The sequence below is a fragment of the Salmo salar genome, chromosome 28 (assembly GCF_965601325.2).
Source record: "Salmo salar chromosome 28, fSalSal1, whole genome shotgun sequence".
NCBI classification, from domain to species: domain Eukaryota; kingdom Metazoa; phylum Chordata; class Actinopteri; order Salmoniformes; family Salmonidae; genus Salmo; species Salmo salar.
The window spans coordinates 31,813,768-31,840,709 of record NC_138318.1 but is presented as its reverse complement, the minus strand read 5'-3'; the positions used below and the strand labels follow the sequence as shown (position 1 = coordinate 31,840,709).

The following is a 26,942-nucleotide window of genomic DNA, read 5'->3' as shown; positions in this document are numbered from 1 at the left end:
AGACACCGCGGTGTTGGGGGAGGGAGTATAATCATCCTTAGTGAAGTGTCCCCAACCTCCTGACCCATGGTATTGGTAATGATGTGATTATGTCAGTGATCGTGTGTGCGTCTCTCATCGAAGACACTGATGGGTCTGGGACAGTGGTCGCCCCAAGGCTACAGACACTTAAATGAGTTAATGGGGCTGTTAATTGAGTGATGGTGTTAATTACATGTATGACGTCTTTAGAGCGCATAATATAACTTTATATATTATGAGCTCTAAAGACACTAAAAAGCCTTTGTAAACCATTCATAAAGCTTTTATAGACCTTATAGATATACCCTTTCTACAGTCGTAGCCAAAAGTTTTGAGAATGACACAAATATTAATTTTCACAAAGTTTGCTGCTTCAGTGCCTTTAGATATTTTTGTCAGATGTTACTATGGAATACTGAAATATAATTACAAACATTTCATATGTCTCAAAGGCTTTTATTGAGAATTTCATGAAGTTGATGCGACGAGTCAATATTTGCAGTGTTGACCCTTCTTTTTCAAGACCTCTGCAATCCGCCATGGCATGCTGTCAATTAACTTCTGGGCCACATCCTGACTGATGGCAGCCCATTCTTGCATAATCAATGCTTAGAGTTTGTCAGAATTTGTGGGTTTTTATTTTTTCACTCGCCTCTTGAGGATTGACCACAAGTTCTCAATGGGATTAAGGTCTGGGGAGTTTCCTGGCCATGGACCCAAAATATCGATGTTTTGTTCCCCGAGCCACTTAGTTATCACTTTTGCCTTATGGCAAGGTGCTCCATCATGCTGGAAAAGGCATTGTTCATCACCAAATTGTTCCTGGATGGTTGGGAGAAGTTGCTCTCGGAGGATGTGTTGGTATCATTCTTTATTCATGGCTGTGTTCTTAGGCAAAATTGTGAGTGAGCCCACTCCCTTGGCTGAGAAGCAACCCCACACATGAATGGTCTTAGGATGCTTTACTGTTGGCATGACACAGGGCTGATGGTAGCGCTCACATTGTCTTCTCCAGACAAGATTTTTTCCGGATGCCCCAAACAATTGGAAAGGGGATTCATCAGAGAAAATGACTTTACCCCAGTCGTCAGCAGTCCAATCCCTGTACCTTTTGCAGAATATCAGTCTGTCCCTGATGTTTTTCCTGGAGAGAAGTGGCTTCTCAGCTGCCCTTCTTGACACCAGGCCATCCTCCAAAAGTCTGCCTCACACCTGCCTGCTGCCATTCCTGAGCAAGCTCTGTACTGGTGGTGCCCTGATCCCGCAGCTGAATCAACCTTAGGAGACTGTCCTGGTGCTTGCTGGACTTTCTTGGGCACCCTGAAGCCTTCTTCACAACAAATGAACCGCTCTCCTTCAAGTTCTTGATGATCTGATAAATGGTTGATTTAGGTGCAATCTTACTGGCAGTAATATCCTTGCCTGTGAAGCCCTTTTTGTGCAAAGCAATGATGACGGCACATGTTTCCTTGCAGGTAACCATGGTTGACAGTGGAAGAACAATGATTCCAAGCACCACCCTCTTTTCGACGCTTACAGTCTGTTATTCGAACTCAATCATCATGACAGAGTGATCTCCAGCCTTGTCCTCGTCAACACTCACACCTGTGTTAACGAGAGAATCACTGACATGATATCAGCTGGTCCTTTTGTGGCAGGGCTGAAATGCAGTGGAAATGTTTTTTTGGGTTTCAGTTCATTTGCAATTAATTGCAATTCATCTGATCACTCTTCATAACATTCTGGAGTATATGCAAATTGCCATCATACAGAGGCAGCAGACTTTGTGAAAATTTATGTTTGTGTCATTCTCAAAACTTTTGGCCACGACTGTACATTTTATAGGGCATAGACACTGAGTGTATAAAACATTAGGGACACTTACTCTTTCCATGACATAGCTTTCACCTGGTCAGTCTATGATTCCTTATTGATGTCACTTGTTAAATCCACTTCAATCAATGTAGATTAAGGGGGAGTAGACAGGTTAAAGAAGGATTTTTGTAAAAAAAAATGTAAATGTTAAATTTTTTTAAAGCTTTGGGGCAGTTGAGACATGGATTGTGTATGTGTGCCATTCACAGGGTGAATGGGCAAGACAAAAGATTGAAGTGCCTTTTGAACGGGGTATGGTGGTAGGTGCCAGGTGCACTGGTTTGAGTGGGTCTTAGAACTGCAACACTGCTGGGTTTTTCATGCTCAACAGTTTCCCATGTGTGTTAGGAATGGTCCACCACCCAAAGGACATCCAGCCAACTTCACACAACTATGGGAAGCATTGGAATCAACATGGGTCAGCATCCCCGTGGAATGCTTTTGACACCTTGTAGAGTCCATGTCCCGATGAATTGAGGATAAGGGGGGGGGGGGGGGCGCAACTCAATATTAGGAAGATGTCCCTTAATGTTTTGTACACTCAGTGTAAAAGTATTTTTGTACATTTTATAGGGCAATCTATAAAGTGTGTATAAAAGCTTTATGAATGGTTTACAAAGGTGTTTTTAAACAATTTACAAAGGCGTTAGTGTTCTAAAGGCCGAGTGCTGAGCGATTTTAGTTATTTTTGAAGTCGGTTTGGTTCGATTATTAATAAATAATCCCGAATTTCTATTTTGGTTTTGATACATTTTTTTAAACATTAAATGCGTTGTATGTTGAATGCTTTAACCACCCATAATGAAACAATTCATAAAAGGCCCATGATGGTAGTGACTGATCATGATTTCTTACCTAGCAGGCGTAAAAGAAACCCAGACCAGACAACTAACAGCACAATGGAGTATGGTCATTGTAGTTAATTATCACATTTTGTGCACAAAACTATGTAGAACATTGGCCTGTTGGAAACTACATCTCAGTTCGGACATGAGAATTACTCTAGAGAAACTGCGGCGCATTGAGTTGACAATTAAAAAAAATGATGCAATTCTAAAATAACCAACATTTCTGTTAATCGCTCAGCACTATAAAGGCCATTTGAATTGTTTTCGAAGGCTCTATGCATGCGTTACTGACTTCAAGTGGAACTGACAGCGTTTTAACTACTTTGCAGATATGATACAATCATAATATCAGTCAAAAATATAACATTCCCAGTTTGTTACAAACTTTATAAGAGTAAAAAAAAAAATAGGTTCTATTCGACTCAAAATTCCATGACGTACAGTAAGGCATTGTTGGAGAATAGATGGATGCAGTTAAATGCATGATAAATATAATTTTACAATATATTTCTTGGTAGTCCCAAAAAAATACTGAACTTGAACAACCAGTTAGCATAGGCAGAGTGAATTTACAAACTATCTACTCTGAATAATTTCAGAGCACCCTTGTCTGAGTGTGCCAGAGTGCAGAATAACTGATGAATTTAAGAACGCGCAACACCAGCTGAATATGACCTGTGTCAGTAAATGTGGGCAAAAAAGGTAAGTAGTCTAGAACGCAGCTCTACTCGGGCGTGTAAAATAGTCAGTGAAGTGTTCTTTTTTGTGTCTGGAAGTAGCTAGCAAGTTAGCCAACTTTAGCCAGTTAGCTTGGGTGCTTGACTGCCGTTGTGAGGAACGCTCGGATCAACCCTACTCCTCGGCCAGTGTTAATCGTACAGTGTACGCTCGGAGAGCGAAACGCTCTGTCTGGTTGTAAATTCAATCTGACAACGCTCTGAATTTACGAATGACTCCGAGCATACTATGAACGCACCCTTAGCTAGTTGTCAGTCAAATGTATTTGGCATTGATCAAAATGAATAGGCGGGCAGGCAAGTTCACATTTTAAACGTGGGTTTGGACAAGCATGCATAGGCAGGCAAGCTGCAGAAGGACGAGCAGGCTACTATTTCCCATCGTTTATCAGTGCAACTAGCTGAAAATGTTTGCGAGGGTTTTTCTAATGTCCCCTAGCATTAGTTGTTGATCTTGTTGATGGGCATAAGTGAGGGAGAGAAAGCTTACCTTTTACATGGTTGTTTGATCAATAGGACTGTAAAGTTCCCAAATGTAAGAGGACTCCCGTGATATTACACCGAACAAAAATATAAGTGCAACAATTTCAAAGATTTTACTTAGTTACAGTTCATATAATAAAAATCGGTCAATTTAAATAAATAAATTAGGCCCTAATCTATGGATTTCACATGACTGGGAATACAGATATGCATCTGCTGGTCACAGATACCTTAAAAACAAGGTACTGTAGGGGTGTGGATCAGAACCAGTTAGTATCTGGTGTGACCACCACTTGCCTCATGCAGCGCGACACATCTCCTTCGCATAGAATTGATTCAACGGCTGTGCGAAGTTACTGGATATTGTTGGGAACTGGAACAAGCGGTCATACATGTCGATACAAAGAATCCCAAACAAGCTCAGTGGGTGACGTCTGGTGAGTATGCAGGCCATGGAAGAACTGGGACATTTTGAGCTTCAAGGAGTTGTGTACATAGCCTTGTGACGTGGGGCCATACATTATCATGCTGAGATGTGAGGTGATGGCAGCAGATGAATGGCGCGTTAATTAATGAGCCTCAGGATCTCGTCATGGTATCTCTGTGCATTCGTTGTCTGTAGCTTATGCCTGCCCATACCATAACCCCACCGTCACCATCTCAGACATCAGCAAACTGCTTGCCCACACGACGCCGTACACGCTGTCTGCCATCTGCCCCGTACAGTTGAAACCGGGATTCATCTGTGAAGAGCTCTTTCTCTACCGCACCTGCTGTCTCGAACTCTGAATGATCGGCTATGAAAAGCCAACTAAACTGACCTGTTGCACCCTCTACAACCACTGTGATTATTATTATTATTTCACCCTGCTGGTCATCTATGAACATCTTGGCCATGTACTGTTATAATCTTCACCCGGCACAGCCAGAAGAGGACTGGCCACCCCTCAGAGCCTGGTTCCTCTCTAGGTTTCTTCCTAGGTTCCTGCCTTCCTAGGGAGTTTTTCCTAGCCACTGTGCTTCTAAATCTGCATTGCTTTCTGTTTGGGGTTTTAGGCTGGGTTTCTGTATAGCACTTTGTGACATCAGCTGATGTAAGAAGGGCTTTAGAAATACATTTGATTGATTTGACTTTTCCAGTGTGCCAGTGGCCATCGACGGTGAGCATTTGCCCACTGAAGTCAGTTACGACGCTGAGCTGCAGTCAGGTCAAGACCCTGGTGAGGACGACGAGCACGCAGATGAGCTTCCCTGAGACGTTTCTGACAGTTTCTACAGAAATTCTTTGGTTGTGCAAAGAACAGTTTCATGGGAGTAGACACCGTGGTGATGGCGGTGGGTGTCTACTCCCATGAAACTGTTCTTTGCACAACCAAAGAATTCTCACCAGACGTCACCCATTGAGCTTGTTTGGGATGCTCTGTATCGACAGCTTGTTCCAGTTTCATCAGCTGTTTGGGAGGCTGTTCACAGGTGATCCTGCAGGTGAAGAAGCCAAATGTGTAGGTCCTGGGCTGGCATGGTTACACGTTGTGAGGCCGGTTGGACATACTGCCAAATTCTCTAAAAAGCTGTTGGAGGCTGTTTATGGTAGAGAAATGAACATTCAATTCCCTGGCAACAGCTCTGGTGGACATTACTGCAGTCGTCATGCCAATTGCACACGCCCTAAACAATTGACATCTGTGACGTTGTGTGACAAAACTGCACATTTTAGAGAGGCCTTTTATTGTCCCAGCACAAGGTGCACCTGTGTAATGATCATGCTGTTTAATCGGCTTCTTTATATGCCACACCTGTCAGGTGGCTGGATTATCTTGGCAATGGAGAAATGCTCACTAACAGGGATGCAAACAAATTTGTGCACAACATTTTTGAGAAATAAGCTTTTTGAGGGTGAAACATTTCTGGGATCTTTTTATTTCAGCTAAAGTGGGACCAAAACTTTACATGTTTGGTTTTTATATTTTTGTTCAGTGTACATATTTGCAGAAATCCATTCAGGTTTATTTTGTGGCTTTTGGCGAATACGTTGTAATGCTCTAAAGTCGCGCTGTTGCTACTGCCTGTAAACACACAGTCCACTTCAAAGTGAATGGTGGCAAATGGCTTGTTTGAATAAAGGCCTACTGTAGCTCTAATTGGCTCTGGCGCACCGGTCTGCATAGACTCCGGTCCCGGACGAGACAAATGGTTTTATTACCTGCGGTGTCTAATTGTCCAACCCACGGCCGCTTTCCCACTGTATATTGCTATAGAATTTTCACAAATGCCTTACTATACATCATTCCCAAACATTCAAAAAATTTATGGAAATGTGAAACTGACCATATTTAAGCACTTGCTTGTCAGAAAATGTAAAAAAGGTGTCATTCTTCCAGAGGGTGTATATGAACAGATTTGAATATGTTGCTAAAACACTGTCAGTTCCACCTTAATGACGGTTGTGTCTGTAGGAAAAGCATGCAGAGAAACAAGCAGGTGTCCATGGGGTGCAAGAAGTTTAACATGGACCCAAAGAAGGTGAAGCCCAATCGTAAACCAGCCTCTATCACCCACTCTGTCCTGTGATTGGTGCTCTGGCTGTGGTGCTGTGTTCTGATTGGCTGTGTGTACCATCAATCAGGGGATCCGGTTTTTGATTGACAGCGGTCTGCTGAAGAACACCAGCGATGACATCGCACAGTTCCTCTATAAAGGGGAGGGGCTAAACAAGACCGCCATCGGAGACTATCTGGGGGAGAGGTGAGAAACGTGTGAGAGCAAAAAGTGAGCGAGAGTAAGAGTGTGGGAGAGACATCGAAAGAGATTGATGGATGAGCTATTAAGTGGGTTAATGCAGGGATTCCAAAACTCGGTCCTGGGGCACCCCCTGGGTGCACATTTAGTTTTTTTGCCCTAGCACTACTCAGCTGACTCAAATAATCAAAGCTTGATGATGAGTTGGTTATTTGTATCAAATCAAACTTTGTCACATGCGTCGAATCCAACAAGTCTAGAGCTTACCGTGAAATGCTTACTTACAAGCCCTTAACCAACAGTGCAGTTCAAGAAGAGTTAAAATATTTTGCAAGAAACAGCTGTGTAGTGCTAGGGTAAAAACCAAAACTGGCACCAAGGGGAGGCCCCAGGACCAAGTTTGGGAAACTCTGGGTTAATACATTCTCAACTCAGTGATATTGATTTGGCCCATTTCTTTTTGGACACACGCATGTGCTGGCCACAGAGAGGATGCAAGGATTAGGAGATTATGGATTTCATCTATTAGATTATATTTGGGTATGTTTCTGGTTTCATAGCTTTTCTCTGATTAAATCTCCTTAACTAACCTAGGTCCTGTTCAGTTGGCAAGAAACATTTGGATATGGAATGAAACATGAAGAAACCGCATTGAACTTGTCCAATAAGAAACACTACTTTTCAGTTGAAACGTTTAGCTACAGTATTCCCTACTGAATGCAACGCTGATCTATTCACTTTTATGACCATACACCTGAATACTGTTTTGTATGTGTTTCTGTAGAGAGGATTTCAATCTTGAGGTTCTACAAGCCTTTGTGGAGCTGCATGAGTTTACTGACCTTAACCTGGTCCAGGCCCTCAGGTAGCACATATACACACATGCTCACCACACACACACACACACCACACTCTTATGTTTGCGTGTCCTCTCCCCCAGGCAGTTCCTGTGGAGTTTCCGGTTGCCAGGTGAAGCCCAGAAGATCGATCGCATGATTGAGGCTTTTGCCCAGAGATACTGTCACTGTAACCCTGGCGTCTTCCAGCACAGCGGTATAGAAAGGCCACCGCACACACACACACTTACGCAAGCACGCTCACACACTAACCTCCCCGTCCCTCTCTGTGTTCCAGATACGTGTTATGTGTTGTCGTTTGCTGTGATCATGCTGAACACCAGTCTCCATAACCCCAATGTGAAGGACAAACCCTCCCACCAGAGATTCACCGCCATGAACAGAGGAATCAACGATGGCGGAGACTTACCTGAGGACCTACTCAGGGTATCTATCGATCTGTATCTCTCCCCATCACCCTCTCCATCCCTCTGTCCTTCTCTATTCCCCCCCCTTTTCCTTTTTCTATACCGGTCTCTTCCTCCCTCTATCTATAGTGTACTAGGATTGGCTGAGGACGTGAGCCCTATACTATGTACGTGGTTTGAGGAGTTAGCAAGGTAACTTTGGTCAGTTCTGAGTTCAACTCTGGATAAATGGTACCATGAAAGTCGCTCACCTTTTAGCCAGGTCAATTTCTATGGCAACGAATCCTTCAGAACTAACCTGCTCCCGGGTGGGAAAGCGACTAAGAAAGTATTTATTTTTATTTTTTAAGCCTCCCGCTTTTGGCTGGATGTGCCTGTGTGGTTCATCCATGCATCATCTATTAGCAGAATTACTGTCTTACCTCAATTAGCCACGAAATCCCTAGTTTGAAAGCGACTGTTTTCTTGAATCTGTGCTGTGCCATTTTCCCTGCATTTCCCCACACGTGGGCTGGCCCCCTAGCAATTCCAGTTCTAGCCAATGAGCTTCAGCCCCTCGCATTTTCAGAGAAAACTTTTGGTGCTACTCACAGAACTACTGGCTAAAAAGTATACAAAAGTACTGGAGAATCTATTTTTAATACTTTTATTTCATAAAAAATGGTGCTCATGATAAGCACACCAAAGACGGCATTAACGATACGTAATGAAAGAAAGACTGCTCTTCAACGAGCCTATATCACACCATAGCCTGCTGAATTTGCTAGATAACTTTTCTTTCATTTTGATTTCGGCACAAATGAAAATGTGACATTGACTCGCCCATGGATTGATCTTTCAGCATTGTCTCAGTATTGTCTCAATGAAGAGTTTGGCTTTCGACTAGCTACTTGTGACATGCATGCAGTTACAAGCCTGCTAGATTTAGCGGCAGGTGGACAATCAATATCCAACGTTGTAGTACGGATAAAGCCTGAGCTGAAGCTAACTGAAGCTGGTTAACTTTAGAAAACCCTGAGTAGATCTAGCTTCAATTGTAGTATACACCCATCCTGTGTTTGTATCAAACGTCTAATGATCTCTTTCTCGCCCTCTCCCTCTCTCTTTGTAGAACCTGTATGAGAGTATAAAGAAGGAACCCTTTAAGATCCCAGAGGATGATGGGAACGACCTCACACACACTTTCTTCAACCCCGACCGGGAGGGCTGGCTACTCAAACTAGGTGAGTGACAACTTTGCAGTTTACAGTAAGTGGAGAACAGGACAGCCAGTTTTGTTGATGTTTCCACTCTGGTGGACAGATGCAGACCAACACTCTCCTGTTTGGTCTTCTCAGTCATACATATATTGAACAAAGATATTGTCACAGGGTCGTCGAAAGGGGACCAAGGCGCAGCGTGTAAAGTGCTCATATTTTTTTTATTTAATGATAACACTTCAACAAAATAACAAAACGACAGCCAACAGTTCCGTCAGGTACGTAGACAAAACGGAAAACAACTACCCACAAACCCCAAAGGAAAACAGGCTGCCTAAGTAGGGCTTCCAATCAGAGACAACGAAAGACACCTGCCTCTGATTGGAAACCATACCCGGCCAAAACCTGGAAAACAAAACATAGAAATAGAATACTAGAAATACCCCACCTATAAACAGAAAACCCAAAACCACCCAACACAACCACCTGTCACGCCCTGACCGCTCTACTATGGCAAATTACCTCTTACAAGGGTCAGGATGTGACGGATATAATGCAACATGTAAAGCAGGGGTACTCAACTCTTACCCTACGAGGTCCGGAGCCTGCTGGTCCTACCTGATAATTAGATAATTAATTGCACCCACCTGGTGTCCCAGGTCTATATCAGTTTCTAATTAGAGGGGAATAAAGAAAACCTGGCTTTGAGGTCCAGAGTTGGTCCCATGTTTCATGAGTTGAGAAAACAAATCCCACAAATGTTCCATATGCACAAAAAGCTTATTTCTCTCAAATGTTGTGCACAAATGTGTTAATATCCCTGTTAGTGAGCATTTCTCCTTTGCCAAGATAATCCATCCACCTGACAGGTGTGCCATGTAAAGAAGCTGATTAAACAGTGTGTAACAGCGATAAAACAGCGTGTAACCACGCCAGCCCGGGGCCTCCACATCCGGCTTCTTCACCTGTGTGATTGTCTGAGACCAGCCACCCAGACAGCTGATGAAACAGAGGAGTATTTCTGTCTGTAATAAAGCCCTTTTGTGGAGAAACTCATTCTGATTGGCTGGTCCTGGCCCACGCAGGGCTGCGCCCCTGCCCAGTCATGTGAAATCCATAGATTACGGCCTAATACATTTTATTTAAATTGACTGATTTCATTATATGAACTGTAACTCAGTAAAATCTTTGAAATTGTTGCATGTTGAGTCTTAATATTTTTGTTCAGTATAGAATAGAGCCTAATTATGGTATAAAATTAGTATAAATATTAATGGCTTAATGTAGTTTCTTTTTGTCTTTTTTCTTCATTTGTTTTGGGTATTTTTGGTCTCCAGGAGGTATGTAATATATATGTCTGGATTGGAAACTTTACCCTCCCCAGCCTGTATGTGCTTTGCTTCAGGGTGCTGCTTCCCTACTACCCACCTCTCTGTCCAATTAAAATCTACTGTTAACTATGGTTTCATTATAAAGAATGAAATGGTGTTTAATTGTTGGCAAGATGTGATTGATCTGCTCTGTGTTACTCATGCTGTGAGGTTATCAACCTCTAAACGCAAACAACCTTTAAACGTAACCCTACCATCCAATCAACATGTCATCTAATGCGTTGTGCCTAACAACCTTTAAACGTAACCCTACCATCCAATCAACATGTCATCTAATGCATTGTGTTCATGGTCGACTTTGTTGTCGTCATTGATGTGCCTTCTGAGAAGCATGACTGCATTAAAGATGACCTGGAACACGCCCATAGGCTCCTGCCTGGTACTGGCTGATGTCTGTGCTGCCGTCTGTCTGGAGTGCCTAGGGGCAACTTTAATCTGTGCATTTAGCTTCTATGAATCCTGATTGAACTCTGACCTTTAACCTACCTCAGGAGGGCGTGTGAAGACGTGGAAGAGACGATGGTTCATCCTCACAGACAACTGCCTGTACTACTTTGAGTACACTACTGTGAGTTGCTCTTTCTATTTCTCTCTTTTTCTGTCATGCTTTTTCTCCATTGCTTTCAATGTATCAATTATGAGCTATAACCTTCTCTCCCTCCAGGATAAGGAGCCTAGGGGTATCATCCCTCTGGAGAATCTTAGTATTAGAGAGGTGGATGACTCTAAGAAACCAGTAAGTTACTCTCTTTTCCTGTGCTCTTTCTCCTGCCATTCTCCCGGTTTACCTCTCTCTCCCACCCCCCTTCTCTCTTTCTCTCGCTCTCTCTCAGAACTGTTTTGAGCTGTTCATCCCGGACCACAGGGATCAGGTGATCAAGGCGTGTAAGACTGAGGCGGACGGACGCGTTGTCGAGGGCAACCACACCTTCTATCGAATCTCCGCCCCCACAGCCGAGGAGAAGGAAGATTGGGTCACCAGCATCAAGTGAGATCTTGGCTGTCCCAATAACCTCTCCTTCTTTCTGAAGTGTACACACATTCACTAGTCTGCACAAATTTAAAAGCATTGGATTGGTGTAGACATGGGCTAGGGGGACTTATACTATAATAAACAGATCACTGACCATTTCGAATCCCACCGTACCTTCTCCGCTGTGCAATCAGGTTTCCGAGCCGGTCACGGGTGCACCTCAGCCACGCTCAAGGTACTAAATGATATCATAACCGCCATCGATAAAAGACAGTACTGTGCAGCCGTCTTCATCGACCTGGCCAAGGCTTTCGACTCTGTCAATCACCGTATTCTTATTGGCAGACTCAATAGCCTTGGTTTTTCTAATGACTGCCTCGCCTGGTTCACCAACTACTTTGCAGACAGAGTTCAATGTGTCAAATCGGAGGGCCTGTTGTCCGTGATTATTTTTAGTGCCGACTTCATTGATGCAAAAGTCAGTACAATACAAGCAGTCAAAGCCAACTGTTTCTCCCTACCATCTAGACAGGCAGTATCTAGCAACTTGAAAGCTAACACTGCATCCGGGAGAACCATGTCGTACTTGCGCATCCTATTGTACCTCTGTTCGAAATCAATGATGTAGTCCGTCATTGCAAACGAAATATCTCTCGTAACACTGTCAGTTAGAATATGCCTCATAGGCACGGTCTTTCTCTTTTAAGAAATACAAAATCCAGTGCTCTGATCAAAGTTCCCATACCATCATCATTGTTCCAATCCTCAATGGATACTTCCAGTGCTGTATCTCTCGCTCTGCTACCAATGTGAACTCGAAATGACACAAAGACATGGTTCCAGTTTAACAAAGTTTACTATACCGTATGAACACACTACAAGGTAGCCATTGCACTCTCAGCTAGGTCCATCAACGAACAGACGTCCTGCGCAGGCGCACTCTTGACTGAGTGATAGCCCCGTAATAACAGAAATATAGGGATACTTAAAACATGAACTTAACAGTCCGGACCTCTGGCAGTCTCTATGGGAGTACCGCAGGGTTCAATTCTCGGGCCGACTCTTTTCTCTGCATATATCAATGATGACACTCTTGCTGCAGGCGATTCCCTGATCCACCTCTACGCAGACATCATTCTGTATACTTCTGGCCCTTCCTTGGACACTGTGCTAACAAACCTCCAAACGAGCTTCAATGCCATACAACACTCCTTCTGTGGCCTCCAACTGCTCTTAAACGATAGTAAAACCAAATGCATGCTTTTCAACCGTTTGCTGCCCGCACCTGCCCGCCCGGCTAGCTTCACCACCCTGGACGGTTCCGACCTAGAATATGTGGACAACTATAAATACCTAGGTGTCTGGTTAGACTGTAAACTCTCCTTCCAGACTCATATTAAACATCTCCAATCCAAAATCAAATCTAGAATCGGCTTTCTATTTCGCAACAAAGCCTCCTTCACTCACGCCGCCAAACTTACCCTACTAAAACTGACTATCCTACTGATCCTCGACTTCGGCGATGTCATCTACAAAATAGCTTCCATTACTCTACTCAGCAAACTGGATGCAGTCTATCACAGTGCCATTCGTTTTGTTACCAAATCACCTTATACCACCCACCACTGCGACCTGTATGCCCTAGTCGGCTGGCCCTCGCTACATATTCGTCGCCAAACCCACTGGCTCCAGGTCATCTATAAGTCTATGCTAGGTAAAGCTCCGCCTTATCTCAGTTCACTGGTCACGATAACAACACCCACTCGTAGCACACGTTCGTTCCAGCAGGTATATCTCACTGATCATCCCCAAAGCCAACACCTCCTTTGGCCGCCTTTCCTTCCAGTTCTCTGCTGCCAGTGACTGGGACGAATAGCAAAAATCGCTGAAGTTGGAGACTTTTATTTCCCTCACCAACTTTAAACATCAGCTACCTGAGCTGCTAACCGATCGCTGCAGCTGTACATAGTCCATCTGTAAATTGCCCACCCAATCTACCTACCTCATCCCCATACTGTTTTTATTTTATTTACTTTTCTGCTATTTTGCACACCAGTATTTCTACTTGCACATCATCATATGCTCATTTATCACTCCAGTGTTAATCTGCTAAATTGTAATTATTCGCTCCTATGGCCTATTTATTGCCTACCTCCTCATGCATTTTACACACACTGTATATAGACTCTTTTTTTTCTACTGTGTCATTGACTTGTTTATTGTGTTATTGGCTTGTTTGTTTACTCCATGTGTAACTCTGTTGTTGTCTGTGTCACACTGCTTTGCTTTATCTTGGCCAGGTTGTAGTTGTAAATGAGAACTTGTTCTCAACTAGCCTACCTGGTTAAATAAAGGTGAAATTAAATAAAATGCCAGTAATTTCCTTTCATATCCATGAAGGAAAGTAAACATGTGCACACTTTGGGAGAAAAGAGAGATTTTTGGGACACAACCCTTCTCTTACTTCCATCCTGTCCTGTTCTTGATATGTATGAGCCTGCTCTAGTCCTAAGCCAAATGTAAAATCTAAATTGCTCTCCCCCCTCTTCCCTGTAGAAAAGCCATCAGCAGGGACCCCTTCTATGAGATGGTGGCAGCCCGGAAGAAGAAGGTGTCGGCTCTGACTAACCTGTAGGAAAGGCCCAGGCTCCAGCACTTCAGCAGGAGAAGCAGGCCTCACTCGACTCTATGGCCCAGTGTCTATGGACCTGAACTAAAGGACCTATGGAATTATGTACATAAGAAACCAGAATATCCCCACAATCTGAAAGGTAGAAGCTGTCATCATATTGATTACATGTTGCTTTCTTCAGATTCACAAACACTGGAGGGGAAGGATTTTGAAGGGGCACGGGTTTAGGATGGAGATGAGGATTGGACCTCCTTCAGCGCCCTCTACAGGAAGTTACATCATGCAATATTTTGTTTTGATATAAAATGAACAGAGAAAGGTGCCATTAACCTCTTTACATAAATCTCTTCTCATAGTGCTGTCATTACTACAGAGCATCATCTCTTTCTCAATGATTCCCATAACAAACCACCACTGTTTCCTCTCTAGCCCTCTCTCTTTCTCCCCTTACAGGTCGAGATGATACTTTGTTGTTTGTTAAATGTTTCCGGGCCATAGGCCTGTCAGTGATCCGGGGGTGAGATATGGGAGCTGAGTCGGCACAATAGTTTAAAAAAAATACTGTCTCGGCTGAAAGCCTTGTTATGCCATCACTGTGTTAGTTCTGCTCTTAATTTAGTTTTTTTGTTTTGATACCTCTGTTACTACAACTGCACAGTCACGTGGATGGAGGTGGTATGGAGGGAGGGGAGAAAGAAATAAAGAAGGGGAGAGGGAAACAAAGGATCGTAATATATCACTACTCAGGTTAAAATAGTCTCTTATTCTGATATTGTGACGAGTACTTTTGCAGAAGCAGCTGTAAGTTTGCAGGGAAGGATAAAATATTAAGACCTTTTACAGTTATTATACAGTTGTATGCTGTCTGTTACAAATGTGTTCTGTCATCAATGACCCCTTTGGAGGGCTCTGTTTTTGTTTTTCATTGGCAGATAACTTCATCAGCAATTTTTTGGTTCACAATGCACTGCTTATGATATGTAAATCAAGCTTGAATTATTTGTTTATTTATCAATAATACATAAAATGTCTTGTAAAGTTGTTTTGTATCATAAAGGTTTGTGCTTCTTTTTGCCATCATATTTTTGGTTATTTGATATCAGATAACCAGATCTCAGATTAACAAATCTCATGTGTCTCATATTTGCTTTCTTTGTTTAATATTTGACTTGATAGGTGAAGTTAACACACAACTTTAAAGATTTTGCCAATGGATTTAACCAAACAAGACAGAAATGGAGACAGCCATAGAGCTCCACCTCTGGGCACAGCAATGACAGGGTCCACATTCAATAGCTCGAGCCTTTGTCGCTCATTGACAGTCCAAACAAAAACCGTTAAGAATGGGTGAACGTTCTGAGCACGAGGAACGGATTTCACATTTGATTTCCAACGTTTTGTCAGTTGAAGTTTAGACGTTTATCTTGGTAGTTAACGTTAATCTTACCAGCTAACGTACACTGACTATTAAGGAATAGCTAGCAAATAGCTGACGGTGGCTGTCAAAAGATTATGATAACATGGAGGGAGAAGATCAGAGGATCGTGTTTTTACAGAACGTGACTTTAAAGGCACTAAAGTTGAAACCGGACAAATGGCAGAAGTTTATTGCTGGGGAGGAAACCCGAACTTTGATCGGCAACTTCATTGAAAAATCCGACATCAATAGCCTTGTTATTTCTCTAAATGCAGCATCCCAACTTGTTTGCAGCCTTGAGTTTCCGCAAACAATTAAAAACAAAGCTGTATATTTTATCAAGAAGGATAAAGAAGTTATTACAAAAGACAATATAAAGAATGTATTTATTGGAGACGTCGCGAATTCCCCAGTGGACGCTACAATCGGCGCAATTGAGGGGGTGAGTAATGTTAGGCCAGGCCGTCTAACTATCCCAATGTCAACTAGTCCACAAGCCAGCCACTGCTTGACTTGGACTGAAATAGGCGTTGTACCGACCCCCCCCCCCCCCCCCCCCCCCCCCCCCCAACTTGCATGCTAGTTGAGATTTCTGCTCTTCACTCTGTTCTCAGTTTAGCCTACGTTTCACCGATTTTAGTAGCAGAAAGCATTTTTGTCTTAAGTTTTCGCTTTGGCTAGTTGTTTCAAGTGTATGTGGCGGTTTATATTTAACGGTACAGTTGAAGTCGGAAGTTTACATATACTTAGGTTGGAGTTATTAACTTGCTTTTCAACCACCACAAATTTCTTGTTAACTATATAGTTTTGGCAAGTTGGTTAGGACATCGACTTTGTGCATAACACAAGTAATTTTTCCAACAATTGTTTAAAGATTATTTCACTTACAATTCGCTGTCTCACAATTCCAGTGGGTCAGAAGTTTACATACACTAAGTTGACTGTGCCTTTTAAACAGCTTGGAAAATTCCAGAAAATGATGTCATGGCTTTAGAAGCTTCTGATAGGATAATTGACATAATTTGAGTCAATTGGAGGTGTACCTGTGGATGTATTTCAAGGCCTACCTTCAAGCTGGGCTACCTGTGTGGCAGGTAGCCTAGTGGTTAGAGCATTGGACTAGTAATCGAAAGATTGCAAGATCAAATCCTTGAGCTGACAAGGTAAAAATCTGTTGTTCTGCCCCTGAACAAGGCAGTTAACCTGCTGTTCCTAGGCTGTCATTGAAAATAAGAATTTGTTCTTAACTGACTTGTCTAGTTAAATAAAAGTAAAACAAATATTTGTAGACCTCCACAAGTCTGGTTCATCCTTGGGAGCAATTTCCAAACACCTGACGGTACCATGTTCATCTGTACAAACAATAGTACGCAAGTATAAACACCATGGCTGAAGGACAAAGCCCTGACCTCAATCCTATAGAAAATTTGTGGGCAGAACTGAAAAAGCGTGTGCGAGCAAGGAGGCCTAAAAAACCTGACTCAGTTACACCAGCTCTGTCAGGAGGAATGGGACAAAATTCACCCAATTTATTGTGGAAAGCTACCTGAAACATTAAACAATTTAAAGGCAACGCTACGAAATACTAATTGAGTGCATGTAAACTTTTGACCCACTGGGAATGTGATGAAAGAATTGAAAGAGAAAGCTGAAATAAATCATTCTCTACTATTATTCTGACATTTCACATTCTTAAAATAAAGTGGTGATCCTAACTGACCTAAGACAGGGAATTTTTACCAGGATTAAATGTCAAAAATTGTTGTAAACTGAGTATAAGTGTATTTGGCTATGGTGTATGTAAACTTCCAACTTCCACTGTAGGTGCAGGAGCTCCGCAATATTTTTGGGCTAATATTCTAGCTACAAGAGGAATAGGAGCTCAAGCAGTAGCTAGAACATTTGAGGTACTGGTACTCGGCTGCAGTGAGCTCCTACCCAAGACAAGCACTGGTTGTAGCTATTGATAAATTAAACAGTCGCTCATAAATTTAACAAGTGTTTCTCCAGATTGCATACCCTCTACACACCAACAAAGACAACACCAGACGCTGGCCCAGGGTGGTTTCAGATGATGTGTCTCGCCATGCACACAAACTGAAGAATGAAGTGTTCGTCGTTGGAGATCAAATCAAAGGCAGAACATTCCTGCCATTACCAGCAAACGCAGATGCTCTTGAAGATTCAGAATACACCTACCGGTATTAGACTGTCACCTCCTTTAAAGACTCAAATCGCATAATACATTGTCGTTGAAAATAAACAGTACATTGTCTCCTTTCCCCCAATGCAGGCTCTCTTGCGCCATTGACAGTAAGTTGATGCATGCCTTTGAGACGGTGATAATCGACTGGACTCACCAGGTGACAGAGGTTCTTAGTAAAGACTCTGCCCAGCCGATCCTGGATGGACTGAACCCACTGCCCAGAGTGGAGTTTGATTTCTGGAACAACAGACTCATGAACCTGGAGTGTATTTATGCACAGGTACCCTATTTTACAATATGAAAGATGATATTGTTGTTTGGAACGTGTGTCTTTGTGCGTTCTCAGTGCTAGGAGCTGTCCATGGTTCTGATTGGGTTAATCCAACAATAGGTGGTGTTGAATCGACAGTGAAAGGGGACCTGCATTAGCAGGTCTGGATTCAATCAGATCAAGCATTAACCTAGCCTGATGTCTCACACAATTATTCCGCTGATCTGTCATTCTCTACATACTTTAGTCTGAGACTGCCATCATTGAAGTTGTTTGTGGTGACGAGGGGCGTTGAACAAAACAAAGTCATAAGCGATTGTATTGTCTCTAACCGATCAGAGTATCAAAGCCAATGACACATTTTCAAACCACCGCTTTACCTGCGTGTGTTCTGGCTCTGGCCCAACCCATCGTTTTCTGTACCAATCAGACGGCCCCGAATGTGCTCACATTCGGTGAAGGGTTGGGTAGGTACTCAGATCTAGACTCATTGCGGAGAAGAAACTAAAGTCCGTGGGTGTGGCGTAGCGTTTCGCCGGAGAAAGGAGTCTGGATAGCCAGTAATAACCAGTGTTAACCAGCGTTGGCTGACAGCTGCATAGCAGTAATGGTGCACAACTCCAGGATTCTTGGAGATGACTCCGACTCCTGTGGTTGGAGTAAAAGGAGTCGACTCTTGCTCGACTCCGACTCCTGTGGTCGTAGTTGAAGGAGTCGACTCTTGCTCGACTCCCAAAACATTCTGAAACGGATGCGCACACATGTACACATCACCTACTAGGAAGACCTACTAGGAAGACTACATTTGCGTTCTAGAGGACTGACATGATGCTGATGCTGCATGATGCTGCCCACTTGCTCATCAACTTAGCCATTAAAATTCCTATTTTGTTTGAATTTGAAGGTGATGTCTATGAACTAGAATAATTCAGAGATATTTCTGCTGTGCGCAGGATCCCAGAGCAGACGTTGCACTCTACGCTGATAAGCCTATTCTTTGACATGTTATAGCCCTATTCGGACGGGTATTACTAGAGATGTTGGCTATGTAATTATTATCCAAGCATGTGCATTATTCCAGAGGACGATTCACACAGGATATTTTTTTCCAAATTGCTCCGTAATTCTTATTTTTTTCCAATTTAATTGACTCTTATAACGGAAGCCTGGAGGTTTTTATTCTACGTGTGAAGATATTTCAACATCATGTCTAGACGTCAATAGTCTACACTGATAACTCGTGCTTGGCTGCCAAATGTATAGGTGTCCCCATAATATTTACAGTGGCAAGAAAAAGTATGTGAACCCTTTGGAATTACCTGGATTTCTGCATAAATTAGTCATAAAATGTGATCTGATCTTCATCTTAGTCACAACAATAGACAAACAGTGTGCTTAAACTAATAACACACAAATTATTGTATTTTTCTTGTCTATATTGAATACATAATTTAAACATTCACAGTGTAGGTTGGAAAAAGTATGTGAACCCCTAGGCTAATTACTTTTCCAAAAGCTAATTGGAGTCAGGAGTCAGCTAACCTGGAGTCCAATCAATGAGATGAGATTGGAGATGTTGGTTAGAGCTGCCCTGCCCTATAAAAAACACTCACAGAATTTGAGTTTGCTATTCACAAGAAGCATTGTCTGATGTGAACCATGCCTCGAGCAGAAGAGATCTCAGAAGACCCAGGATTAAGAATGGTTGACTTGCATAAAGCTAGAAAGGGTTACAAAAGTATATTTTAAAGCCTTGATGTTCATCAGTCCACGGTAAGACAATTTTGTCTATAAATGGAGAAAGTTCAGCACTGTTCATCCTGCAAAGATGACTGTAAGAGCACAGCGCAGAATGCTCAATGAGGTTAAGAAGAATCCTAGAGTGTCAGCTAAAGACTTACAGAAATCTCTGGAACATGCTAACATCTCTGTTGATGAGTCTACAATACGTAAAACACTAAACAAGAATGGTGTTCATGGGAGGACACCATGGAAGAAGACACTGCTATCCAAAAAAAACATTGCTGCACGTCTGAAGTTCGCAAAAGAGCACCTGGATGTTCCACAGCGCTACTGGCAAAATATTCTGTGGACAGATTAAACTAAAGTTGAGTTGTTTGGAAGGAACACACAATACTATGTGTGGAGAAAAAAAGGCACAACACACCAACATCAAAACCTCATCCCAACTGTAAAGTATGGTGGAGGGAGCATCATGGTTTAGAGCTGCTTTGCTGCCTCAGGGCCTGGACAGCTTGCTATCATCGACGGAAAAATGAATTCAAGTTTATCAAGACATTTTGCAGGAGAATGTAAGGTTATCTGTCCACAAATTGAAGCTCAACAGAAGTTGGATGATGCAACAGGATAATGACACAAAACACAGAAGTAAATCAACAACAGAAGGGCTTCAACAGAAGAAAATACGCCTTCTGGAGTGGCCCAGTCAGATTCCTGACCTCAACCCGATTTTAAAATGCTGTGGCATGACTTCGAGAGCGGTTCACACCAGAGATCCTAAGAATATTGCTGAACTGAAACAGCTTTGTAAAGATGAATGGTCAAAATTCCTCCTGACTGTTGTGCAGGTCTGATCCGCAACTACAAAAAACGTTTGGTTGAGGTTATTCCTGCCAAAGGAGGGTCAACCAGTTATTAAATCCAAGGGTTCACATACCTTTTCCACCCTACACTGTGAATGTTTACACGGTGTGTTCAATAAAGACATGAAAATGTATAATTGCTTGTGTGTTAGTAAGCACACTGTGTTTGTCTATTGTTGTGACTTAGATGAAGACCAGATACAATTTTATGACCAATTTATGCAGAAATCCAGGTAATTCCAAAGGGTTCACATACTTTTTCTTGCCACTGTAAATTGATGGTGTGCTCATAATCATTATTTTAGCGATCCATGGTAGACATCCTTCCTAATAACAATGCCCACATCTTGCTGATTTGAGCTTCTGAAAACCTTCAGGAAAGTAGCTCTCCAGGAACAGGGTTGGAGAACCCTGACCTAGGACATCAACAGCCAGCCAGGGTTTCATTAAATAAGCTTTAGGAATAATACTTTTTATTGCACATTTAGGCATAAACTGATGCATTTGGCTACTTTCAACTTCAATTCGCTGGCACTATGAATAATAGCTTAGCCATACTCATTCCTAGCCTAGTATATACTTTTAGTCAATTTACGAGGCATTGCAAGACAAGACGTTGCGAGATATACAGATTACCAAGATATAGCCTATGCGCACGGTTCTGACTGTCTGTCTATCTGCACCGATCCCCTCTCTCCATCGCTGGCTCCCCTGCTCTTTCTTTTTGCTATGAAAAACGCTAGTGTGTGTTTGGTCTTCGGTCTGTTGCGTGTAGAATAGCTCAGCCTACTCATTGATAGCCCCTACTTTAGTGAACTTGTTTGAGACATTGCGATAGTTCGACATTGCGATAGGCTACAGCATTGCGATAGCCAATACATTTTGATTACCGATGTACAGTTCTGACTGTCTGCCTGGTGGCTGTCATGCCTACCTATGGCTGTACCCTTACCCTCTCTCTCCCTCCCTTTGCTGGTAAAGATACAATAGTTTGTTCTCGGATGTAGACAATGGCAAATAGTTTCCTCTGTTGCAGAAATACAGAATTTTATGAGGCGGAATCGAAGCTTGACACCCACAAATGGAAGTCGACACCGGGAGTCGGCGCGCAAGGACTCGAAGAATGTATTATTTTGGAGTCGACTCCCCATCACTACATAGCAGATGTTTCGGTGGTGTCATTCACTTTCAATGGAAGGACAGCGATAGTGGGCGACTGAACAGGGTGGGACTCTCGAAATTAGAAACAATTAAATTGGCTAGTTCAGCTGTCAAGAAATAACTACGATTGGATAGAGCAAGGCTGTATCTCTGCTCCCTTTCACATCTCCCCATCGCTCATATACTTGCTTCTCATATCACTTGCTGCTGTTTACTGCTAATATGAGAACTAGCTATATGGCGTAAAGCCACAAATGTGAATAATATTTAACAAGGAGAGCGACAGTAGGAAAAAAGATAAAACAATGACGCACGTTCTGTCTGAATGACTGAAATCTGCCCATAGTTTGAGAAGTGAGAACACACACGCACACTGATCTAAAGCGTTCTTGGTCCATAAACATGTAGGAAGATTCTTAGGTAGCTAACCCTATTGACAACCTTTATTTAGGCATTTTAAAACACCCTATTATGACATCATCTAATCCGAATATCAATTGTCAATTTACAGATACGATTGCGGCTGGTTGATTTTGGTCACTGTGTCAATTCATCCAGTTCTCAATACTGCATCTTTCTGTTGGAGAATGAGCTAGCTTGCTGCTGCAGATCTTTCCAGCTAGACATTCCTCTGCATTGTGCAGGTGGTGAGTGGCAGCTGGCGTAGCAACAATTTTGCTATGTAGAGGGACTATCGGCTAAGCCGGTAGAGAAAGGCCAATAGAGTAGAAAAGGCCAATATCGGCCCGGCTGATTATCAGTTGTTCTCTTGTCCTTGGACCTTAAGGAGTAATGGTAAAGTTAGCCAGCAGCATACCACCCTGCATCCCACTGCTGACTTGCTTCTGAAGCTAAGCAGGGTTGGTCCCTGGATGGGAGACCAGATGCTGCTAGAAGTGGTGTTGGAGGGCCAGTAGGAGGCAATTTTTCTTCTTGTCTAAAACAATATGCTATTTCCCTGTGTAGTGTGCTGTATTTTGGATGGGTTGTTGAACAGGTGTCCTGTGTAATGCGATGCTACTGGCGGCAGAGAAGTCAGGCGCAGGAGAGCGGAAACTGATTTACAACGGTTATGTTTAATAACCATAAACCACCGTCAACAGAACAATAAAATAAATGGGTCAAACAAAACCCGGTAACTACCAGCATACCGTGCACAAGCACTACAACAAACAATTACTGATAAGGACATGGGGGGGAACAGAGGGTTAAATACACAACATGTAATTGATGGAGTTGGAACCAGGTGTGATGATAGACAAGACAAAACCAATGGAAAATGAAAAGTGGATCGGCGATGGCTAGAAGGTTGGTGACGTCGAACGCCGCCCGAACAAGGAGAGGGACCAACTTGGGCGGAAGTCGTGACATCCTGACTGTCTGTGGTTATTAAAGATCCCATGGCACTTATTGTAAGAGTAGGGGTGTTAAACCTGGTGTCCTGGCTAAATTCACAATCTGGCTGTCATACCATCAGCGTCATCTAACCATCCCAAGCTTACAATTGGCTCATTCATCTCCCCCGTAACTATTCCCCAGGTTGTTGCTGTAAATGAGAACGTATTCTCAGTCAATTTACCTGGTAAAATAAGGGTAAAAGAAAAAAAAATACATTAGGTTTCTTAAGAGTACATTCTGGGCTAAGTATGAGCTGACATATTGATGAGTTGCTGCTCCTGTGTGTCACAAATGACTCCCTTCCTTATTATACCTACTGCGTTACAACTTCTAAACGGTGCTAGTAGAAATCACAGGCTCTATCGATGTTAGCTATAATGACTCTCGAATGTCAAACCATTGATGTTAGGCTAATGCATGTTTCCATGTTAATTTGGATGGAGGATTTATGGCAATCAGTCTAATTTGAGTGTTTGAATTCGTAACGCAGCTGCATGAACTTCTAACGCGGCTGCGTGGGGTTTATCGGATTATAGTCTGTGTGGTTTAGTTGCATCCAATGGCAGTGTCCATGGTAAGGTAACGCAACAGGCCGCTTGTGGATTTGACAGCTCTAATGCACTTCCGACACGGCCAAAACAACGCTATGTGGATGTCAATCTGATTGAATCTAGCCCAAACTCGAGCTGCGCTGCAGGTATCAGGAGTGTGAATACCGATAGGTCAATTGGTCGTGGTCCTTTCTTTTTTTTCTGAAGTTGATGGATCCAAAAGTGTGCAAGATGGCAGAAATTGTTGAAAAAGCATCAAGTACCTACTGGCCAGCACTGAAGAGTATCTACAGGGATGTCAATGAAGGTTAAACAACGTTTTCACTAACTCGGATTTCTCTCTTTGAACACAAATGGTCGTGGACCTGCATGCATTTCATGTTATGCCACCCTCCTCTGTAGGTCGGACAGAAGCACGGGATATTGTGCTTTATCTGAAGCCACTGCAGAAGATACTTGATGAGATTGAACAGTTGGAGTACTCACAGGTGAAAACAGCTTCATGTGTCCATCCTTTTAATTCCGATAATTATCTTTCAACCTTCACTTTAAATCTTTTCCCTCTGTCCTATTTGCAGCTGCCAACCTACGTGGGAGCTGTGATGCACACAGTGTGTCTAACCTGGGCTAACTCTGAGCACTACAGCCACCCTGCCAGGATCATTGTCATCCTCCAAGAAATCTGCAACCTCTTCATTGATATGGTAATTGTCAGTGATGTTTTTTCAAAGTGCATGTCTTTTCAATGTCTTTTTAATAACTCTAATCAGAATATACTTACCCCCTAGCCCCCTCCCCTAGACACTTCTCAGACCTAGCCACTACTACAAAAACACATTTCACCTAGTAAAGAAACGGCTACATACGTTCATATTTTGGAGACTGTCCTCCTGTGTGCTGCAGACAAGGAACTTCCTGGGTCCAGAGGAGGTGATGAAGGGCCTTATGGGGGAGATCGACGAGATTCTGGGAAACATCAGGATGAGCATTGTCACCTTGGTGACCCTCAGAGAGACTTACAACCAGTGCAAAGTCGACATTGACAAATACTTCAAAGTAAGTATACATTCTTACACTCTCACCTATTTTACAACACTCAAGGCAACATTTCATCAAACCTTCAAGTGTTACAACTCTATGACTAAAGTCAACTATCTCGGTACATTTGTGTCTTCTAGAATGGAAACTCAAAGAACTGGGATTTCCCTTCACACCTGGTGTTTACCAGGCTGGATGCCTTCCTGCAGCGTCTACAGACCATAGAGGTACACACACACACACACACACACACACACACACACACACACACACTGGGCTAACCTGCGTCTGGTAGGAGGTGTATGCGGTGTCAGTGGAGCTGCTAAAGCTGGAGAAGGTGGACGTCCAGGGGGTCCGAGGCAGCGCCCTGGGAAACATGGTCTTCAGCATCTACGAGGAGTTCCTTGAACTCATCAAAATATTTGCAGAGTGCAAATACGACGCCATCGACACAGGCAACAAGGTAACCAACCTTGGCTCTGGACAAAAGTAGTGCACTACTAGGGAATAAGGTGTAATGTCAGATGCAGAGCCAGCTGTGTTGTTCAGAGTAGTGCACTACTAGGGAATAAGGTGTCATGTCAGATGCAGAGCCAGCTGTGTTGTTCAGAGTAGTGCACTACTAGGGAATAAGGTGTAATGTCAGATGCAGAGCCAGCTGTGTTGTTCAGAGTAGTGCACTACTAGGGAATAAGGTGTCATGTCAGATGCAGAGCCAGCTGTGTTGTTCAGAGTTGCTCCTCTTTCCCTCTCCCTCAGAGCTTTGATGAGAACTTCAGGAAGTTCCAGGACAAGATCTTGGACTTTGAGAGACGGTTAGGCACCATCCTGTGCCAGGCTTTTGATGACTGTGCCTCCACAGAGTCTGCTGTCAAGGTCAGTCTTAATGTAAGGTCTTCTGAAACCTAAATTATGTACAGTAGTGAAAGTCACTCTTCAAAACCCCCTTCCATTTCCTCCTGCATGTAGATGTTGGACATGTTTGGCTTCATCCTTGAGCGCCCTCACATCCAGAACCAGATCTGGTCTAAGTACAAGGAGCTGGTGGAAATGTTCAGCTCAGAGCTGGACCACACCAAGCTGGTGTACGACGCCCAGATGGCAGCCGTGGAGACATGTAAAGGCTTCCCGCCCATTGCCAAAAACATGCCCCACGTTGCCGGGCAACTCAATTGGGCCCGGGAGGTACAAGACCGCATCCAGATCCCCATGAATAACTTCAAGGCTATCCACCACCCGTACGTGCTATAGTCCACCACTCATACTCTAGTATACACTACTGTCAGTGTCCTGGTTAACCATGCACAAAGCATCTGAGACTCCTCACCTATTCACCTTTTTTTCTATGACTACGCATGTTGAAATGAAATGCATTAAAATGTCCTTGCAGACAGTTGCTGTCAGTGTGTATTGGAGGCTAACAGTCCTGTGTGTTGTGTTGTATCCAGGTGTATGGACACGGATGAGGCCAGGCTGGTGTTCCAGAAGTATGAAGAGATGATGGGGCTGCTGCACCAGTACTGTGTGAGCGTGTACACAGAGTGGACATCCCGGGTCGGCACTGACTGCCAGTTCAACCTGGAGCAGCCTCTGCTTCTACGCAACACCAAGAACAACGTCCTCAGTGTCAACTTCAACAAGCAGGTCTGGCTGGGAAACACCCTCTAATCACACACACACACACACACACACACACACACACACACACACACACACACACACACACACACACACACACACCTCTCTCTCTCTTCCTCCAAACACACACTCTGTCTTGACACTTTCTATAGATTGAACAGACTATGCTAGAGTTAGCCATATCTCTGTGTGTCTGGTCTGTGAGGTGTGAAAGGAGTAACATGTTTATCTCGCTGCAGCTGGTGGCCGTTCTGAGGGAGGTGAAGTATCTGACCATCCAGGGCCAGCAGGACGTGCCTCCCAGCGCTGCTGAAGTCTTTTCCCAGAGTGAGACCTTCAGGAAATACGTGGGCAATCTGGACCTCATCGTCTCCTGGTACAACCAGGTACAGGACAGGACACTGGAAGGGAGGGCATAGACAGATGGATGAATATATGTATGTTTGGTTAACATACAAGGAGTGGAGTTGTAATTCTAAAACTGCAACTGAAAGACA

At 43.3% G+C, this 26,942-nt stretch overlaps 2 protein-coding genes across 10 annotated transcripts in view; both read left to right on the top strand.

Annotated features, from left to right (window-relative positions):
* The window catches only part of LOC106589836 (cytohesin-1), a 55,110-nt gene extending 39,868 nt beyond the window's left edge, over positions 1-15,242 (top strand). For 4 of the 8 annotated variants that reach the window (XM_014180229.3, XM_045710156.2, XM_014180228.3 and 1 more), the window contains 10 exons: positions 6,421-6,487; positions 6,591-6,709; positions 7,488-7,568; positions 7,644-7,756; positions 7,838-7,986; positions 9,079-9,191; positions 11,047-11,125; positions 11,222-11,293; positions 11,391-11,545; positions 14,087-15,242. In XM_014180229.3, coding sequence (XP_014035704.3) covers positions 6,428-6,487; positions 6,591-6,709; positions 7,488-7,568; positions 7,644-7,756; positions 7,838-7,986; positions 9,079-9,191; positions 11,047-11,125; positions 11,222-11,293; positions 11,391-11,545; positions 14,087-14,165 — 1,020 coding nt within the window. In that variant the 5' untranslated portion in view covers positions 6,421-6,427 and the 3' untranslated portion in view covers positions 14,166-15,242. Of the gene's footprint in view, positions 1-3,343; positions 3,447-6,420; positions 6,488-6,590; positions 6,710-7,487; positions 7,569-7,643; positions 7,757-7,837; positions 7,987-9,078; positions 9,192-11,046; positions 11,126-11,221; positions 11,294-11,390; positions 11,546-14,086 lie in introns of all 8 variants that reach the window. The other 4 variants (XM_045710153.2, XM_014180227.3, XM_014180225.3 and 1 more) reach the window with 3 other exon arrangements.
* Positions 15,243-15,437: 195 nt separating this feature from the next.
* LOC106589834 (dynein axonemal heavy chain 17) overlaps positions 15,438-26,942 on the top strand; it is a 113,475-nt gene continuing 101,970 nt past the window's right edge. For both annotated transcript variants that reach the window (XM_014180222.3, XM_014180221.3), the window contains exons 1-13: positions 15,438-16,021; positions 17,590-17,780; positions 17,873-18,065; positions 23,977-24,076; positions 24,172-24,257; positions 24,348-24,473; positions 24,673-24,825; positions 24,948-25,034; positions 25,103-25,270; positions 25,567-25,683; positions 25,777-26,045; positions 26,256-26,451; positions 26,685-26,831. In XM_014180222.3, coding sequence (XP_014035697.3) covers positions 15,683-16,021; positions 17,590-17,780; positions 17,873-18,065; positions 23,977-24,076; positions 24,172-24,257; positions 24,348-24,473; positions 24,673-24,825; positions 24,948-25,034; positions 25,103-25,270; positions 25,567-25,683; positions 25,777-26,045; positions 26,256-26,451; positions 26,685-26,831 — 2,172 coding nt within the window. In that variant the 5' untranslated portion in view covers positions 15,438-15,682. The remainder of the gene's footprint in view (positions 16,022-17,589; positions 17,781-17,872; positions 18,066-23,976; positions 24,077-24,171; positions 24,258-24,347; positions 24,474-24,672; positions 24,826-24,947; positions 25,035-25,102; positions 25,271-25,566; positions 25,684-25,776; positions 26,046-26,255; positions 26,452-26,684; positions 26,832-26,942) is intronic.